The 19,346-nt window shown below is 41.1% G+C and overlaps 1 protein-coding gene across 1 annotated transcript; it reads right to left on the bottom strand.

Moving 5' to 3' along the window:
• Positions 1–8,574: 8,574 nt before the first annotated feature.
• Positions 8,575–17,602, bottom strand: EIF4EBP1 (eukaryotic translation initiation factor 4E binding protein 1). The gene is made up of 3 exons (XM_089538296.1): positions 17,371–17,602; positions 10,149–10,319; positions 8,575–8,976 (listed from the first exon to the last, which is right to left on the bottom strand). The coding sequence occupies exons 1-3, from the start codon at positions 17,537–17,539 to the stop codon at positions 8,945–8,947; spliced, it is 372 nt and encodes a 123-aa protein (XP_089394422.1). The 5' UTR covers positions 17,540–17,602; the 3' UTR covers positions 8,575–8,944.
• Positions 17,603–19,346: the final 1,744 nt, after the last annotated feature.

The following is a 19,346-nucleotide window of genomic DNA, read 5'->3' on the forward strand; positions in this document are numbered from 1 at the left end:
AAATCCCCAAAGTTGAAGGAAGTGTATATTTTTCTTTCCTGTCTATCCCACTTCGGTGTCTAGTCTAGATTGCAAGCCCCTGACTGTGGTTTGGATCGTGGCATTTGATCTTAAGTCTGGTGCGTGTGTGTACTGAGTGTTTGTGTAGTCAGAAGGAAACCCTTGCTTTCCCCAGGGAGTCTTGCTGTCATCCTGGGAAGTGGGAATCCAGACACCCATGCCTCAGCTCTGCAAAATGAGTGCGCATGGTGATCATTCATGCTCATAAACAGCTAATTGTCCTGGTGAGAGGCAAGAAAGTTGAGTCAAGGGTCAGCTCTACAGACAGGGCTGTCCTTTCAAGGCCTCTCAGGAATAGGTTTCTCCGCTTGGCAAAGTCCTATGAATGAACCTCCTGTCTTGCCAGATGGATTGGCATCTTATCCACTCTGCATTTGTTTTGCTTTTCAATGCATGGAATGTGAAATACTGCATTCCTAAATACAAAATTCTAGTCCATAACAATATGAACAAACATTTCCGCATTCTAGAACAGAACCAAGAGACCCTGTTGCGTGATGTATCTATTCTCATAAGATTGTCTCTTGCTTGTATTGAATTTGGTAGCACCACCATTATGGCAATTTCCTGGATCCTAAACAACAACAACAACAACAACATTCTGATAGAGAATGTGAGATTTTACATTTCCAGTGTGAAACAATAGTGACTGGCTGTAGTTAGCAAATTAATAATCACTTTTTGATCAGAGTCATCTATACAATCTAGCCATTCTATAATGGAGAAGAATCCAAAGTGGATCCATTGGTGACTCCTGTGACCTACTGAGCATAGACATGCAACCAAATTCCAATATGATTTTTACTGGTAGTGTCTCAGCAGTTCTTCCCTACTATAAAGAGACAAATAATTTATGAATTTGCCTTAGTCCATTTACCAAGTTGTCTATTTGTTCTTGCTCCCATGCCATGCCTGTGCTTCCAGAGCTGGTATCTATCAAACTGCAGTGTTTTTCTCCCAGGTTTGCCATCATCCTTGGATGCTTTTGAAGTTTCCACAATGGCTTCTGTATGCTTGTGCTGCTACACATTTTCATTCCAACGTATAATGTGCTTAATTCTCCACTTTTTGTGGGGTTTGACCAAATATTCCCCCCCCCCCACCAAATACATTCAGGAGGTGGAGAATTAAGCACATTATATATTGGAATGGAAACAAAAAAAAAAACCTGGAAGTTCATCACTTGTGACCATTTTACTCCAAGATCTGCCTCTTCATTCCCAAAGATTCGGTAGTAAAGGGGGAGTATACAGTGGTCCCTCCACATTCGCTGGGGTTAGGAGAAAAGGACCTCTGTGAATGTAGAAAAACTACAAATAAAAACACACTATTCTTTTTACCTATCCAAGTCCTCCAGTGGAACTCTATGGCCAACATCTGTCAGAGGTTGATCATAGAATCATGCTGAAGGATCTACTAGCTTCTCCAGCACAATGCTATGGTCAACTTCCAGCAGAATTGTGCTGGAGGACTTAAAGATTCCTAGAGAGAACGTATTGCTCAGAACTGCAAACAATCAAATCCGCAAAGGTCAAAGCCGCAAATGTGGAGGGCCAACTCTAGATGTCTTGTGAACCAATGTCTACATGTAATAAACAGTGGAGTTTCTGCTATTAGCCATTGGGCTTAGCCTCTACATTTATTTATTGGATATAGGTTTGCACTAAGTAGACTTATGCTTATGCTAAGCAGACGGACACTATTTTGGGAGGCAGGGCATTGCTTTCCCACAGTTTCACCAGTTTCACAGGGTCCATTACGTTCAATCCACATCCGTCTCTGCAGATAAACAAAGCATGTCTGGTTCTTACCCCCTCGGCCTGCCTCAGAGCGGTGGAGGGGAGCACTGGCGGCATATTCAGACAGCATTTCACACCATTCACCTCCAGTAATTAAGGAGCAACTAGAAGCTCATTTGCAAGCGTGGTTGCTCAGAATGATTTCCCAGAAAGGAATAACCCCACCATGAGTTATATTCTAAGGGAAACAAGTGATGGAGGTGTGAGTTTGTGTGACGGTTTCTTCATCATTTCAAGAAACGCAATGGAAATTTGGGTGCCACCTGACTTGTCAGCACACAGTCTTGCCCAGAAGGCCACAGCACACTCGACCTCTCCGGCCTAGGCTTCCTACACATAGGGAAAGACACTTGGTTCCTTTCATCAAAACATGCCCATTCCACATAGTACCAATCAGACATGTCTTCAGAGACTTAGAGGTGATGGATCTGAAAGATCATAGCTCATGGCTCAAAGACATGCACTACATTTCAAAGACCCCAGATTCAATTCTCCTCATCTCCAGTTACTCCTGCCTGAAATACTGAAGCAGTACAGCCCTGACTGTACTCTCTTAATAAGAAATGTCAGCTTTCTTAGAGGTGAGCTACCTGCTTTAGAGAATGCACTCCTTCTGGAGTCGGCTCATCTCTCTCTCTTGCTTTTGGGTGGTCCTGGTTTTGCAGGATTGGCCTTGCCATCAGGCAGTGATGGTCATGCAACTGCTTCAAGTGCCAAATGCTGAGAGCAACTGGGGCAGTCCTTCCAACTGGCCATTCCTCTTTCTTGGAGAAGAAATGTGTGAGCATTCAGCACCCTGTCCTGCACCTAGATGTGGCAAAACACCATCTCTCATTGTCAGTGCTGAAGGACATTTCAGATGCTTACTTACTTTACTAGCATCTGAAACTATGCTCTGGAAATATTACCATTTTCCCCTAAAGAGTTGATTTGTTCCAAAGATTCCTTATAGGTCATTTCAGTCTCCACAGACTCCATGGAGCATAGGTATGTACTGGAAAACCATGGCCCCATCTGCACTGCAGAAATAATGCAATTTGATGCTGCCTTGACTGCAATGGAATACTAGGATTTGTAGTTTGTTGTGGCATCAGAGCTCTCTGACAGAGAAGGCTGACAAAACTACAAATCCAGGAATTCCACAGCATTGAGCCGTCGCAGTTAAAGCAGTGTTAAACTGCATTATTTCTGCAGTGCAGATGCAACCCATTTATGTGTTATAACATAGGGCAAGGTAAGTAACCTTGCTCTTATTCACTCTCCATCTCGGTAGTTTGTGATACCTTTATAGCACAAGGCCCTTTAAGCAGGTTGGTTAAGGCAAAGATACTTGCTTGTATTCTTGCCATGGCTCCAGTTTTTCTGTCTCCTTCCCATGGTACATGACATATAAGATGCTACTATTGCATGGCTGATTTCTTTTAATTGGAAAACAGAGATTCAAACCCTGGTTTCCTAGTGTCCAAGTCCAACATTCAAATCACTGCACCACACTGTCTCCATAGGACATAAATGTAACAAAGATACACCTTAATCTATAAACCAGGTAACAGGCTACAGCCATGCTAGTTTTGGTAAAGATGTTCCAAAGCTGCACAGGGACTTTAGCTTTAGCATGTTTGATGTGCTGATGATTTGGATCAGAGAGACATTTTGCATTTCAATGCACTCGAGTGCCACCACTCTCACTTGAAAAGCAAGATGTGCTAAGCTACTAAGGCTACTAACTTATGCAAAGCCAAAGTACACACCTGCTTTCAAATGCATTTGGGGTCTTTGGGCCTCCTTGTAGAGAAAGGAATGTTTGTCAAACCTGGCACATCATTGAGCAATATCTTTTCTCCCTCAAGGGTAGTTTCACCATGTTATTCCTTTCATACTTTGCAATCTCACTTTTCCTGAAAGCACTGGTGCATGTGGGGGGGGGGGGGGGGGATTCTGAATAGAGAAAACCCATGAATAAACAGGAACACATTTTTCACAGCTTGGAAAAGTGATTTACTGAAGTGAAACCTTCAAAATGCCCAGACAGCACTGTCACTAGTGTGCAGATTGAGGGAAATGATGGGAATTGTAGTCCAAAAAAAGGTAGCATAGGCTGGCTTTCAAAACAGCAATAAGGGACAGTCAAAATTCATGACATGCAGATTTAATAATCAGAAAGGAGCTATTATCAAGCTTGCATTCTGCCTAAATTCCAAGTGAAAGTACTGGTTAACCTAGCCATATATTTCTCTGTAAAATTAACTTATTGTTCCACATTCATACATTTATTATGTGTAAATTGGATGTTGTTGTTGTTTTGTGGCTATTTTACAGTTGTAATCTTGCCTCAATCCATTGGGAGAGGCTGGAAAATATAAATAAAATTTATCATCATCATCATTATTATATATTACATGATGGTCACACTTCTGTCTTTTTGAAGGGCCCAGACTCCAAAATATGGGATTTGGAGGGCATCTGGTTCCACATACAAAAAGGGAAAGCTTTCCAATCTTCAAATAAAGGCATCCCTTATAATAAGATACACTTACCAGCTTTGTAACGAATAGGTTTTTGAGCCCCCAAATAAGGGACATCCTTTCAAAAAGTTATTTTTCCAAGCTGAGGATTTTACAAAATGAAGTGGGATGTTTGGGGAATTCACAGGAAAGCTAATTCATCAAAAAGTGGGTAACTGAGACTTGAAGCTCTTCTGTCCTGTTGCAGGTGTTAATTTAACAACACTAGTCTAAGAGGATTGTGTTATCACCATGACTATTGCTGTGAATGGTCTCTGGGGTTATAATTTGTATATGTGCCTGCTTTAGTTGACACGGCACCAACCGTGCATGTTATATTTCATGAAAATTTGTCCCCAAGGTAGATAAATAAAGTAAAACTTTTATTTATATCTCACTTCTTTGAAAAAGCAATTGGAGTGGCTTACATAAAATTCCAAGAATATCTTAACTATAACCCACATATCCCTCCTTTCAAGGTTGAATGGAGGGCAGTTTAAATGCATGTGAAGAAATACACTCTTTTGTCCACATGCTGTTGTTGTGTGCCTTCAAGTCATTTCCGACTTATGGCGACCGTAAGGCAAACCTATCATGGGTTTTTCTTGGAAAGATTTGTTCAGAGGAGGTTTGCCATTGCCTTCCTCTGAGGCCGAGAGCATGTCCCCCAATAGGTTTGATGGCTGAACCAGAAATCTCCAGAGTTGTAGTCCAATGCTCAAACCGCCACGCATATATCACATTAAATCAGTCTTTAAAATGCTGCAAGACTACATAAAATCCATAGGATTTGAAGACCTTCATAGAGTTTGCTTCTTTTCATCTTCTGAATGGGAGCTCTTCAGGTTTATGATGGTCACATTTAAATCAAACAGATATGCATTTCACACAATTGACATTGATCTGGCTCTATAATTTACACATCCAAACTCTTTCAGTAGCGAGCTGCTTCTTAGCTGGCTTACTCTAATTGCCCCATAAGCTGATTCATGATCTACTAAGGACTGTGATCAGTAACTTTCCCTCCCACTGCATTAGTCTGTCATCTTCCAGCCACACAGTGTATCCCAACCCTCTCTGAAACATGAACAAGTAGTGAAGTATTGTCTAAAGGAGAGGACAGGGCAATCAGCTTCAGCCAGTCCAGTTGCACCCATGTAAATCTCGATCTCCTTCTTAGTTTATCACAGAACTGTTTATATCTTCACAGCTTAAGTAATTTGCATTGTGTTGTTTCAATTGATCAAACCAATAGCCTCACTTACATCACAAGTGAGTGGAAGTATTTGGATTTAAGCGATGGGTCTCATTGAACTTCAAAAATCCACTTTAGGCTAGTTTGTGGATTAGTTTGAGAAAAGAACCCATTGATCAGCCAATCCACACTACAGTCCTTCAAGAGCAATTGCCTCCCAATACAAACAATAATAAAATGGGGAAAGGGTGTTTTTGATTAGACCAAATAAAGCCACTAAGGAAATGCTTTTGGATCCATCAATGTAAATAAGTCACCAGTTTTCATCAGGCTGAATGTTTAGGAAGCAAACAAAGAGGAGGTGGACTATTAATAAGTTGGAATCTCTGAATATAATGGTGAGGCAGTTTTTGAACGGTATGGACCTTGCATATTTTGGAAGATGCCTCCCCTTATGGTTCCATATCTCATGATGAGGCAAATAGGACTCTAAAGACATCTTCTTTAAGAAGAATAAAACCGATGTGATGGGCTATCACAACAAGCCTTTTTCTGCGGTCTTAAAATGTCCCCATTATTTTATGCTGATGATGTCAAAGCAGCTTTCCTCTTCGCCAAGTTCTTACAAGATGCTTTTGATTTGGAGGCTATTGACTTTTTGGATGGTTTTAATTTCTTCACTGTTAGGTGAACGCACCAAGCTTTTACTTACTAGAAAGCCTGGCAAACATTTCACTGATGAGTTGAGATTCCTTCAATAGTATTTTGGACGGATGCTCACTAAGATACGAGCGCTTGTGGTTAGATACCACAAGAGAGGGCAAGGTTCCTTGTCTTTTAATAGCTGTGTAGCCAGACAAGAGAGGGTGCCAGCAAGGGGAGGTAGCTTGTCTGACCAACTGCACTCTTGTGTGTGTGTTGTGTGTCTTCAAGTCATTTCAGACTTATGGCAACCCTAAGGCAAACCTATTGTGGGGTTTATTGGCAAGATTTTTTCAGAGGAGGTTCCATTCAGCAGCCTTCTCCAAGCCAAATTTTTGCATATTGACTGAGCTGCATATTACTCTGGAAACTCATAGTAACAGAAGCCTTATAAAATTCCTATATAAATCAAAATAAGTCAGAAAAGAAAAGAAAAAGGGAAGGGAAGGAAAGGGCCTTTGTCTGGTTAGTAGAGGTAATAACTGTCTATACTGGCTTCACAAAGACGTCAGGCTTGCTCCTTTCTTGCTGAGCTTCCAGTAAATGGATCAAACTATATGATTCTGTCTGGTGTTTAGTTTTTTAAATTATCTTTTTAAATGGTTTTTAAGGTTTTTATAGATTTTACTCCACATCACTTGGGAGGCCTTCACAGGCTGAAAAGTAATAAATACTTATAAATGAAATAAAAAAACACAAAGAACTAAGTAAACAAGTATTTCGTAACAAAAAGGAACCATCGTGTACTTTACTGATGGATTTTAGTATTTTAGCCTACTGACATAAAATCTGCATACAAGCAGTTCAAAAGTGACTGCTAAATCCTATAACTTTGCCCTACACTTTATCCTACAGTCCGACAGACATCCAAGTGTTAAGTTGTCAAATCTCTTCCATTTGACCCCTCTGCCATCCAAAATGCAAGACACCTACTTATTTTAAAGAGAGAACCCACAAGAGTGGTCACTCCTGTAGGAACTTGGTAGAGCTGGCATTTTTGCCAGTTGTTCTTTATGTTAAGAGCATATTAGCATTTTCAATTTCACTTGCTAACTAAGACAATTACAGATTGCCATGACAAGTTTTCTACAGGAGGATTGGTGGGTGGTCCTGCCGCAGCAAAAGAAACTAAGGGCCTGAACAGACAGGCCAAAATAAAGCTGTTTTGGGTCACTTTGGAGGTATGCTGTTTAAATGACACAGGCTAGAAGCTGCGCCAAAGCTGCGCTCCAGTCTTTAATCCTGGAGTGTGGCTTTGCCATGGCTTCCGGCCTCTTAGGATACATGCATCATTTAAATAGCATACCTCCAAAGTGACCTGAAGCAGCTTTATTTTGGCCTGTCTGTTCAGGTCCTAAGAGTCTTTTAGCCCCTTAAGTACTATTAAAAATTGCTTGCAAATCCAATGGTTTTTCCTAAGTGGACCCACAGAACCCACTGAGTGATCTTAAGGCATGTTACACTCCTGGGCTCTTAAACCAAGCATGAGGCATCTTTTTCATCCTAGGAACTAAATTCCAATTTAATTGTTCAATCCTTAAAGCTTCTTATCAAAGTGGATTTGGTTTGGGACCCCCATTTGTTCTACCAAGCTTGGCAAATAATGAGGGCCTGTGGGAAATAATAAACCTGGAACATCTGGAGGTGCGCTTAGTTGTTTCTGAGTGCATGAATGTCACTAGCCACTATTGGGCAGTTGGTACAACAGTTTTCCCTCGCGAAAGTTGAAGCAAGTAGAATGTTTTCTTTCTTCATTTTATTTTTAAAGTACAGTGAAGAATGTGAACAGAAGATCCGCACAAACATGTATGTAGCCCTCCTAAAGACGAAAAATAAAAAATAGTGCAAGCTACCCACCTCTCCATAGCATTTTAAGAACTTTTTAAAAAAAGTTTTTGAACACCCACCTTTGTTTGCACAATTTATAATGGAGATTACTTTTTTTGAAAGGAAAGAGTGAAGCGGACCAGAATCCGTTCATGTGAGCTGTCAGTTTTCACCAGATTGACGGATACAGCACCAGACAAAGTAGACACAGAGAGAAAACAGGAGAAATGAGCCAACAAGCAGTTTCCTGTTATGACCAGATTCACTCCCCTCCCGCTACATTTGTACTGTTATCAAGCTATTGTTGTTGGAGTGGCGCTACAGTTATGGACAGAAAAGCTAACGCTTAAGACAGAAAACCGTTGTGTTGGTTTATAGATGTGGCTCTGCAAATCATCACTTTGCCATTTGCGAGCGAATCGGAAAAACCTTTGCGCATGAAAAGGAGACATGCATAAAAAGAGAGACCCACTACTATATTAATCCCCCAGATCCAGCATGATTTTATTATTTCTCTCCTTGCAGCCAGTTCCCCCTGTTTGGGAGTACTGATGTTAGTAAACAAGGCACAAGAATCAAGGAATAGACTTTAGACAGAGCATCCCACTTCTCTCATTCCAATGCTCATCACTGGCAGCCTTTCCATCACATAAAGAATCTGCCAGAGTTTTCCATTTATAGGTAACAGGACGCCTCCTTCTTGTCCTCCCAATAAAAAAACAAAAAGATAATGGACCTTCCATCCTGAAAAGATTCTTGAAGTGTAGGCTAGTCTTCAAGCCTCACTAATTCTGGAAAGACTCCTGATTTCTTGTCTTCACTGGAAAAAATCCACAAGTACTCTCAGGGTACAGGCTTCAGATATCCATGTCAAACTGGGCTTCCTCGCCTGTGGAAGATAAAGTTATCAATGAAATTGAGGTCTTGATGAGGCTCAAGCAAAAACTATCACTGTTAACACTAGCGATGGGCAAAATCTGAATGGAAGCATCCCATTTTAAAAAGTCCCTTGCCCTCTTAAAATGCCACTCAAAGCCTTTATTTCCTGTTTGGGGGGAAAAAAGTCACACTATGCACTTCTCCACTTTAGTTCCTGGTGAAATAAAAGGCCTTTCATGCACCCAAAACATACCTGGAGGCGGGCACATGTTAAAATTAGCTCCTTCTCATGCTGGCAGGGGACATAAGGGTGTTGTTGTTTTTTACAAAAAGAGTTTTAAAAAATAAAAAAATGGGGATGTAGCCTTCTGTGGTCCTTCGAAGGTCAACATGGCTCCTCCATCTGATAGTTTCACAGCCTTTCTGTGCCAGAAGTCTTTATGTACATTTAAAGGGAGAACATGTAGAAAGGCTGTCAGCCATAATCTTTCAGTGATTCAGCCCAACTTTGAACAAACAGATGACATAACTGCTTTTGATAGTGGTAAGAGGCAGAACCAGGCTGTAATCTTTCAAAAAGCTGTTTCCGTGTTGTCTGTGTACCAACTGAGAACAAAATGTCCTCTCAAAGGTGACAGGTTCCAGCAACGCTTTATTATTGTAAGGCAGATAAAGAAGCAACCAAGCAAGACACCTAAGCTGTGGTTTCTAGGCAGCTTCACCAGTTCCACCTTGCCTCATTCTTTTACAACCACAAGCCATATGCAAGGCTTCTAGGGCCTTGTTTTGGTTAGATCCCCCCAAATATTTTAGAACTAAGGTACCCCTTTGATCTTTAATTTCCTATAACTGACTGAAGCACCTGGCATAGTGTCACTCTGGAGCACTACAGGAAATTTAAAAGGGCAGTATGCAGAGTTGTAGACACAGCAACACAATATGGAGAGGCAGATGCCAGTACAGGTGGCACTGGTGGATGCTGGCAGTGACTCTGGGATGTTGGCAGTCACTTTAGGATGCCAAATGCTGGCATCCCACTTGGGTATCGATGGTGTTTGATTACTTCCAAGTGGACATCAGGGACATGAGTTTTCCAGAGGTCCAAGTGTTTCTGGATAAAAGCTCTCTAATCTGCAATATAGGAGAAAGTAAATTTGCAGGCAGACACAGATAGGCACTTACCTAAGCCTAGTTTCTCCTCATCAGCATGGATAAGGCTGGTCTCGGTCCCGACCTCATCCACGTTTGGACATGTAACTCCTGGAATGTCTGGAAGATCACAAGGTGGTGTTTTGGCAACTGGAGAATTACGGCACTCCATTAAAAATTTACGGTCATAAATAATGCGTGTACCTAGAAAGGAAAGATAATAATAAATCACTGCTTTCACCTGAAGCCTTTTGCTTTATAAGCCATGGATGTGGATGTCCACAGGTCCCTTATTGTATCTTAAAGCAAATATCTGGAAGACATCATGCGGGGAAAGACTCAAACAATGCCAAGTATGCCACTGATGCAATAATGCCACTGATGCAATCGACTGAGCTGCGAGGAAGAGTCTTGTTCTTTTCCACACAAATGGAAAACAGATTTAAAAAAAAATTACACAAAGCATGAGGAAAGTCTTTCTGATACACTTGAGCTACCTTATTTTCCAATTTGCGGTCAGCATTTCAAAACAGGCCAGTCTCCACAGACCAAGGGGGCCGGAGCCTGGGATTGAACTGGCCAAGTCAACAGTTCAGGCCAACGCCCAACATTAAACAGCACTTAATCACAGTTTGCAGAGACAACAAGCCTTGCCGCCTTTTACAGCAGCCAACTATTGGAACGCTCACAAAACATCACCAGTTTTCCTAGAAGTGTTCTCAGTGTACCAGTTATTACAGAGACATTTCATAACAGGTTCACTAGAGGACTGCAGCTCTGGCTTTACATCTATAGAGACAAATGCCTTAATAAAACAGTTTCAGATCAAAAGACAGCAGCTTTTCCCTTTTATCTATTGGGTTGGGACAATTCTGAAGTCGCTTTTCCAGTGCTCAGTATATATCCCGCCTCACTCAATCCAATGAATTTCTGATCTTTGGGCACACACAGTAAAAATTTGGCCTGCTTTTAAAACTCTCCCCAACGCTATGCATTGCATATCTTTTGTGTATGTGTACAATGATTCCCAAACTCTGGCCTTCCAAGTGTTTTGGACTTCAGTTGCCAGAATAATACTAATACTGTACCATTGGTCAAGATGGCTGAGGTTTCTGGGATCAGTTCGCCCTAAGTCTGAAAAGAAACAGAACAGCAAACCCCACCAAGTCCTACTCTTGTCATTCTACTGTGGCATGTAGGTGAATGTGTCTCCTGAAGCTTATGCCAACAGTGCAAGATTTGGCATACTGAGGATGGAGCAGATTTGGCATATTGAGGAATGAAACAGGTTTTCTCCATAACTTCTGGAGCGTGTCCAAAGGAGGGTGACTAAAATGGTGAAGGGTCTGGAAACCATGCCCTTTGAGGAATGCCTTAGGGAGCTGGGTATGTTTAGCCTGGAGAAAAGAAGGTTAAGATGTGATATGATAACCCTGTTTAAATATTTGAAGGGATGTCATATTGAGGAGGGAGCAAGCTTGTTTTCTGCTGCTCCAGAGACTAGGAACCGGAGCAATGGATGCAAGCTGCAGGAAAAGAGATTCCAGCTCAATATCAGGAGGAATTTCCTGACAATAAAGGCTATCCGACTGTGGAACAAACTCCCTCGGAGTGTAGTGGAGTCGCCTTCCTTGGAGGCCTTCAAGCAGAGGCTAGATGGCCATCTGTCGGGGATGCTTTGATTTGGATCTCCTGCATGGCAGGGGGTTGGACTGGATGGCCCTTGCGGTCTCTTCCAACTCTATGATTCTATGATTCAAAATTTTTGAACGTTTTACACTCTAATCTGAGGCCCACATGTGACACAGCATTCACCTTTTTCTTCTTTGCTTGCATGTTTGCCTTTGAATGTGTGTCATAAGAATAAAAAAACTTACATATTTTATTAACACATACCTTTGAATATTATAAAAGCAACTTGCACTTAGCATGTATTTAGACTGACTGGTGATACTGGCAAGATTCCCAACAGCAATCTGAGACTGTTAAAAACAAGTGCAGGCAGGGCCATAAACCACCTCCGCTGCCACTCAGCAACACTAAAAGTGTCTACTTTTAAGGAGCTAAGGACTAGTCATGTGTGAACTTTCTTCCTCGGAAATCCTAAAGAGAAATCTGTCATATGTGAAGGCTGGAGTGGGAAAACTACGTTGGCAAAGGCTCTATTACAGCACTAGATTGCATGGCTATTGGTTGCAGAGTAAAACAACACCTTTCCTCTGTCACATTGAAGGTCTTTTCCTCATATCTCTATGCTGGGCTCTGTTGTAACCAGCAAACAACTGTCTGACAGGTCAGCTCTTTGGTTTGTATCCAGGATGGGATGGTTCTCCATATTCTTTCTCTGAAAGGCTCTCCCAGACAATCAAAGGTTAGGACCATTGACTCCAATCTGAGGGAATGTAACTAAATCCATGTTTTTATCGAGGTTAGTATTTGCGTCAGCAAGCAACTGTCAGGTCACTTCTCTGGACTTGGCTATGAACGTAACTCGCCAGCAACTCATCCATACCAGTCTCAGGTGTCCTATCTTCAGGCCATGCAAGTTCTCATCCTGCAAACTGACTGTATTACCTTCTCCTTGGCATTTTCCATGATCCCATATTGCAAAATGTAAACCTCCTCTAACTTGTACATTACACTGGCAGAAAGAACTCTTACACCAAAGCTCTCTGAATGTTTACTTCCCAATATTATAGCAACTGTAAAGTTATTCTCAACAGCATCAAACCACAGCATTCATGTTATTATTGTCACATGTAATAATCCGTAACCATCATTATTCAAGTTGTTTTACTGATTCTAATGAAAAGCACCTTAAAAGGAAGGACAGAAAAGTTTCATATAAATGACTAACACAAACAGATGTGAGGAGTTAGTTAGATCTTTATAGGTTAGCATACTCAAAAGAGGACAGGGACTCAGTTCTTGGGCAACGCAAGATCAGGAACCTACTAAAAAGAACTACAGTAGTCAGACTGGTCATTTCCCCGCTCTTGACATTGCTTTGGGCCTTCAAAGATTGCTTAATAAGGAGAAATTCGGCAGATAAAGCTTTTCTTGGTCTGCAGATGCAAGCATGAGATACTTCACCAACTGTATTTGTGTCAGGAATATAAGACTCCTGCCAAGAGCGGAGGAGAAGCAGATAATTCTAGGTCAAATACTCTGGAGTCTCTAAGGTAAATGTTATAAACTCAAGCAAATATTTAACCAGTGTTTGTTCTTCGAAGTTAGACACTAGGAACAGGATATAATACAGAAACATTGGTCACAAGACCCATTATACATAACTTGTTTTGACACATGTTCATTTGCCTTAACTGAACCCACCAACTGACTAGTAACATTGTTAAGTTGCCTTGGGTTCCTATTATGGGAGAAAGGCAGGATATAAATCAAATGAATAAAACATAACTTGAAAATAATTAAACTTTCCATGGGTTTCCATGGCTTGAATGGGGATTCAAAATGTGATCACCTGCAGTCCTAGTCCAATGCTTAAAGTATACCATGCTGGCTCTTCAGATGACATTTGCTCCAGGACTGAGACTGTCCAATTTGCAAATTTATTCTGAAAAATGCACATATTAATGCATCCTATTACTGCAACTGAAGTCAGGCCTACACTTCAGGAAACACTGATATTCTCCCAAAGGAGAGTTGCCTTACAAACTTGAGAGTTTGTGCATAGAAGGTTTGTGTATACACAAAAGTTCTTCTGTATGCAAGAATGAAGGAAACCTCCACATATTTTCTAGCGCATGGGAACCTTTCTCTTGACTATCTCCTGGAAAACATGGCCCCACAAAGAGTAGAGTGTTTCTGTAATAAAGTGTCACAACTCATAATGTAGTCATGAACTCCTTAATTTTTTAACACAAGAGTTTCCCCCTCAGTAGATGTCCATAGTGGAGAAAGGCAATTGTTAGTGCAAGATAACAGTGTCTTCCGTTGTACAGTTGCTAACAAGTGTCTCTAGAACTGTACCATTATAAATGCACTCAATGGACTTAGTGTACATCATTTCTGAATAAGCGTGCACATGATTTAGACTGCAAAGCACGAAGGAATTGTGCGGGGAAAGTGAAGAATCAATAGCTTTACAAGACATCTAAGTTCAAGTCAACTCTTCAGTCCAAACCAAGCAAACACACATTTATCCTCAAGCGCCAAATGCCCTTGGAACACTGATTAGAAGAAGGCCATACTTCATAAACCCAGTGGAACAGAACAAACACAACCACCTAGTGTATTACATTATCTGCAACAAAGCTTGCGCATGCATGCACAAATGGGTCCTAACATGAAGTAAGAGCCAGATTATATAGAACAGGACAGTAAAATACTGTATCCTGAACTCTGAAATCTGCACAAAGGACCCAATGACATCTCCTCAGGTTTTACAAGTAAGGGGTCATGGGATTCATGCAGCTGATGAAATGGGCTACAGTCCACAAAAGCTCATGCTGTATTCAATGCATTAGTATTCAAATATATCTCTTTTTAAGATCTTTGTTGTTGTTGTTGTTGCAACATACGAACACATGACAACTCTTTTGGAAATTACTTCTTTTGCAATCATTCATCTCCATATTGCAAAGACAAAAGACCAATCATGTCTTTTGCGTGTATGTGTATGTGTGCATTTGTACCTTCAAGTCACCTTTTAACTTATGGCGATCTTATTAATTTCATAGAGTTTTCTCAGGCAAGAAAGACCCAGAGGTGGTTTTGCCAGTTCCTGCCTCTGAAATGAAATATTGGAAGTTAGGGAGGGTATCCCATCCAAGTGATAACAAGGGTTGACCCTGCTTAGCTTTCAATTTCGTTTGTCACCTCAGCCATAAATCCATAGGTGATCTTGGGCAGGTCACACTCTCTCATCCTCAGGGGAAGGCAATGGCAAACCTCCCATGATAGGTTCACCTTAGAGTCGCCATAAGTTGGGAATGACCTGAAGGCACACAACAACAACAATAGCATCTGTCACACATTTGAATCTCACAAAAACAGGTATTTAAAAAGCCCTAGTGCCAAAGTAAGCAGACTTAAATGTTCCCAGTTAAAGCTGGGAAGAAGGTACAGTCGGTTAAGCTTGAGAAAATGTGTGCATGGGAAACCGCAAAAGTTTGCACACAGATGAATATCAGCCAAATAAAATGAATGGCTTCCTATCTGTTGCATAAACTGCGCAATAAAAAGATGCTGGTAAACAACTTTTATTCAAAGGCAAGCCATATGAGTTCTTGCATCAGAACGTCTAATGAAATGTTCTCAGGTTTGGTGGAATCTCTGGCTGCGTCCGCAGTGCTGAAATAATCTGGTTTGACACCATGTTAACTGCCATGGCTCAATGCTATGGAAGGTAGGAAGGGTGTCCTATCCTAATACTAACAAGGGCTGGACCTGCTTAGCTTCCTATTTGGTTTGTCACCATTAAACCCACTGGGTGACCCTGGGCAAGTCACACTCTCTCAGCCTCAGGGGAAAGTAATGGCAAAGCGCCTCTGAACAAATCTTGGTAGGGTTGCCATAAGTCAGGAATGACTTGAAAGCACACAGTAACAAATGTCTGTCACACAATGTGAATTCCACAACAAACTAAGATCCCCACGATTCCATAGCACTGAGCCGTGGCAGTTAAAGCGGTGTCAAACCAGGTTATTTTGGGTAGTGCGGATGCACCCTACATCTCCCTAAGTAATGGCCTGTCTCTAGTGATGTGGATAAAGCTGCAGACTTGCAAGCCAGGCTGAACATTGTGGCCTAACTGTTTACATTCTTTTCCTCTGTGCGCATCAATGTGCCTGCCAACCGAAAATAACACGCCATGCATCTGACTCCGGTGGGCTCCAGTCCATGAGGGCTTATCCTGCAATAAATCTGCCAGTCTTTAAAGAGGGCTTTTGGGGCATGCACCTTTAAAAACAACAACAAAATAACAACACAGTCTAGTATTTTTCCTCTGTGAAAGGGAAAAAAAGGAACCAGCTGTGAATCTTGTCTGGAGGTCTCTTAAATATAGGAATCTCTATATTTATATAGGGATTCGAACTCTTCTCCTCCAGAAAGATCTGCACCGCAGGAAGAACGCGGTTCTACACCGCTTTGACTGCCCTGCCTGGCTCCTTGCTATGGAATCCTGGGACTTGTTGTCTGGCTGTGTGTTTGTGCATTGTGCGCCTTTGGGGCATTTCCGACTTAGGATGGAGACCCTATCGTGGGGTTTTCTCGGCAAGGTTTGTCCAGAGGTTTGTCATTGCCTTTCCCTGAGGCTGAGAGAGTGTGAAATCCACAAACGGATCCTTCTCCAAATGAAGGCCCAGCGCAGACTTTGGAGACCAGAGTTCGAATCCATGCAAAGCCACTGTGTGTGTGTGTTATGTATGCCTTCAAGTTGTTTCTGGCTTACAGAGACCTCGGTGGAGTCACACTCTCTCAGCCTCAAAGGGAAGCCAGGGCCAACAAACACAATCTGAAGACACTGCAGCTTCTTCTAAAAGGGAAGAGTGCAGTGCCTTGATTGCTGGACTTAGGGCTTGTTTTCAATGTATTTTAAGCATTTTAATCTTTTAAATTGGATTTTTAGTACTGGATTTGTTTTAATTACTGTTGCAATTAATATAATATTATAGTATTATATTATAATAAATATAATAATTTAATTCTATTTTAACAACAGGTCGACCTCATAAATAAATACATATTATATATATATATATATATTGCTGTAGATGTTTAAATAAAAATTTCCTTTATTTTATTTTACAATTTTTTTTAAAAAAATAAATTATAATAATAGATAAATTTTTATTCAAAAATGTTATAAAATTTTATTTTATAACATTTTCGGTGAAAAAATTATAAATAAAATAATAAGTGAATAATTTTAATGAATTTTAATTTTATTTTATAAAATAATAAATAATAAATATTTTTTTAAAAAATAAAAAATGTTATAAAATTATTTTAAATAAAATAATAAATAAATAAATTTCGTATAATTTTAATAATTTTACTATTTAATATTAAATAATATTAAAGTTTAAATAATAATATCAATATTATTTAATAATAATAAAATGAAATACATACATACATATATATGGTTTCTATTATATATTTGTACAGGGATTCGAACTCTTGGCCTCCAGAAAGGGTCTACATTGCAGGAAGAACGCAGTTTGACACCGCTTCGACTGCCCTGCCTGGGACTTGCTGCACTCTGCACTCTCTCAGAGGCACTCTTTACCTCCCGGCGTGGTTCCGAAGAGGGTGCCTCCGGGGGTGGTGCTGTAGTCTCCCGGAGGCAAAGCGACTCCTTCGGGAAGGATGACCCTCTTGGCCGGGGCCGGGATATCCCTTCCCAGCGTCGGCCCCAGAGGAGAAGGGTGAGCGCGGCAGAAAGCGGCGGCAGACATCGTGCCTCTTCTCTCTCAGGAAGCTCAGCTCCTTCTGCCTCAGCTTCTCCTCCGCCGCCTAAGAGAGCCAGACTCACTCTCTCTCAGAGGCCACGCCTTTTTGGCCACGCCCCTTTAGCATCTCAGCCGCGCGAGGAACCATGGGAAGTGTAGTCCGCAGGCCCCGCCGCCATTTTGGGTCCATAGGGTGTTACTATGCAGCTTCCCAATTGGCAAAAGAGGGCAAGCAAGGCTGCCTCTTACCACCCCTACGTCACTATTATTGTTATTATTACTAGCCAGCCAAGGCTGCCTCTTTACCACCCTACCTGATTATTATTATTATTAATTAATATTTTATTATTAGACAAGACCCTCTTATCACTCTACCGGATTATTATTATTATTGTTATTATTAGTGGGTCGTACTAAAACAAAGGACAATATTTCCCCACAGGGAAAGCATTCTTGCCCATACAGATTCATTTGAGATTGCTTGCTCATACGAAATAATGGAGATTGCTTGCCCATAGAGATTCATTGGAGATTGCTTGCCGTTTGGGAAACATAGTATTTACCTGACCATAGGGAAACATAAGAAACTGCATGCCCATAAGGAAAAATGGAGATTGCTTGCCCATAGAGAATCATTGGAGATTGCCTGCTCTTTGGGAAACAGAGTATTTACCTGCCCATAGAGAATCATTAGAGATTGCTTGCCCATAGGAAATAATGGAGATTGCTTGCCCATAGAGAATCATTGGGGATTGCTTGCCCCTAGAGAATCATTGGAGATTGCTTGCCCATAGAGAATCATTGGAGATTGCTTGCCCATAGGAAATAATGGAGATTGCTTGCCCATAGAGAATCATTGGAGATTGCTTGCCCTTTGGGAAACATAGTATTTACCTGCCCATAGGGAAACATAAGTGATTGCTTGCCCTTCGGAAATAATGGAGATTGCTTGCCCATAGAGATTCATTGGAGATTGCTTGGCCTTTGGGAAACATAGTATTTATCTGACCATAGGGTAATATAAGAGATTGCTTGCCCATACGAAATAATGGAGATTGCTTGCCCATAAAGATTCATTAGAGATTGCTTGCCCATAGGGATTCAATTAGAGATGGCTTGCCCATAGAGATTCATTGGAGATTGCTTGCCCTTTGGGAAACATAGTATTTACCTGAACATAGGGAAACATAATGGGTTGCTTGCCCATAGGAAATAATGGAGATTGCTTGCCCATAGAGAATCATTGGGGATTGCTTGCCCATAGAGATTCATTGGAGATTGCTTCCCCTTTGGGAAACATAATATTTACCTGCCCTTAGGGAAACATAAGAAATTGCTTGCCCTTAAGGAAAAATGGAGATTGCTTGCCCATAGATATTCACTGGAGATTGCTTACCCTTAGGAAATAAGGGAGATTGCTTGCCCATAGAAAATCATTGAAGATTGCTTGCCCTTTGGGAAACATAGTATTTACCGGCCCATAGGGAAACATAAGAAATTGCTTGTCGATAAGGAAAAATGGAGATTGCTTGCCCATAGAGAATCATTGGAGATCTCCATTTTTCTTTATGGGCATGCAATTTCTTATGTTTCCCTAAGGGAAGGTAAATACTATGTTTCCCAAAGGGCAAGCAATCTTCAATGATTCTCTATGGGCAAGCCATCTCTAATGAATCTCTATGTGCAAGCAATCTCCATTATTTCCTATGGGCAAGCAATCTCTTATGTTTCCCTATGGGCAGGTAAATACTATGTTTCCCAAAGAGCAAGCAATCTCCAATGATTCTCTATGGGCAAGCAATCTCCAATGATT

This window comes from Sceloporus occidentalis, unplaced genomic scaffold (genome assembly GCF_023333645.1).
Source record: "Sceloporus occidentalis isolate IW3139 unplaced genomic scaffold, rSceOcc1.0.p SCAF_9, whole genome shotgun sequence".
Classification (NCBI taxonomy): domain Eukaryota; kingdom Metazoa; phylum Chordata; class Lepidosauria; order Squamata; family Phrynosomatidae; genus Sceloporus; species Sceloporus occidentalis.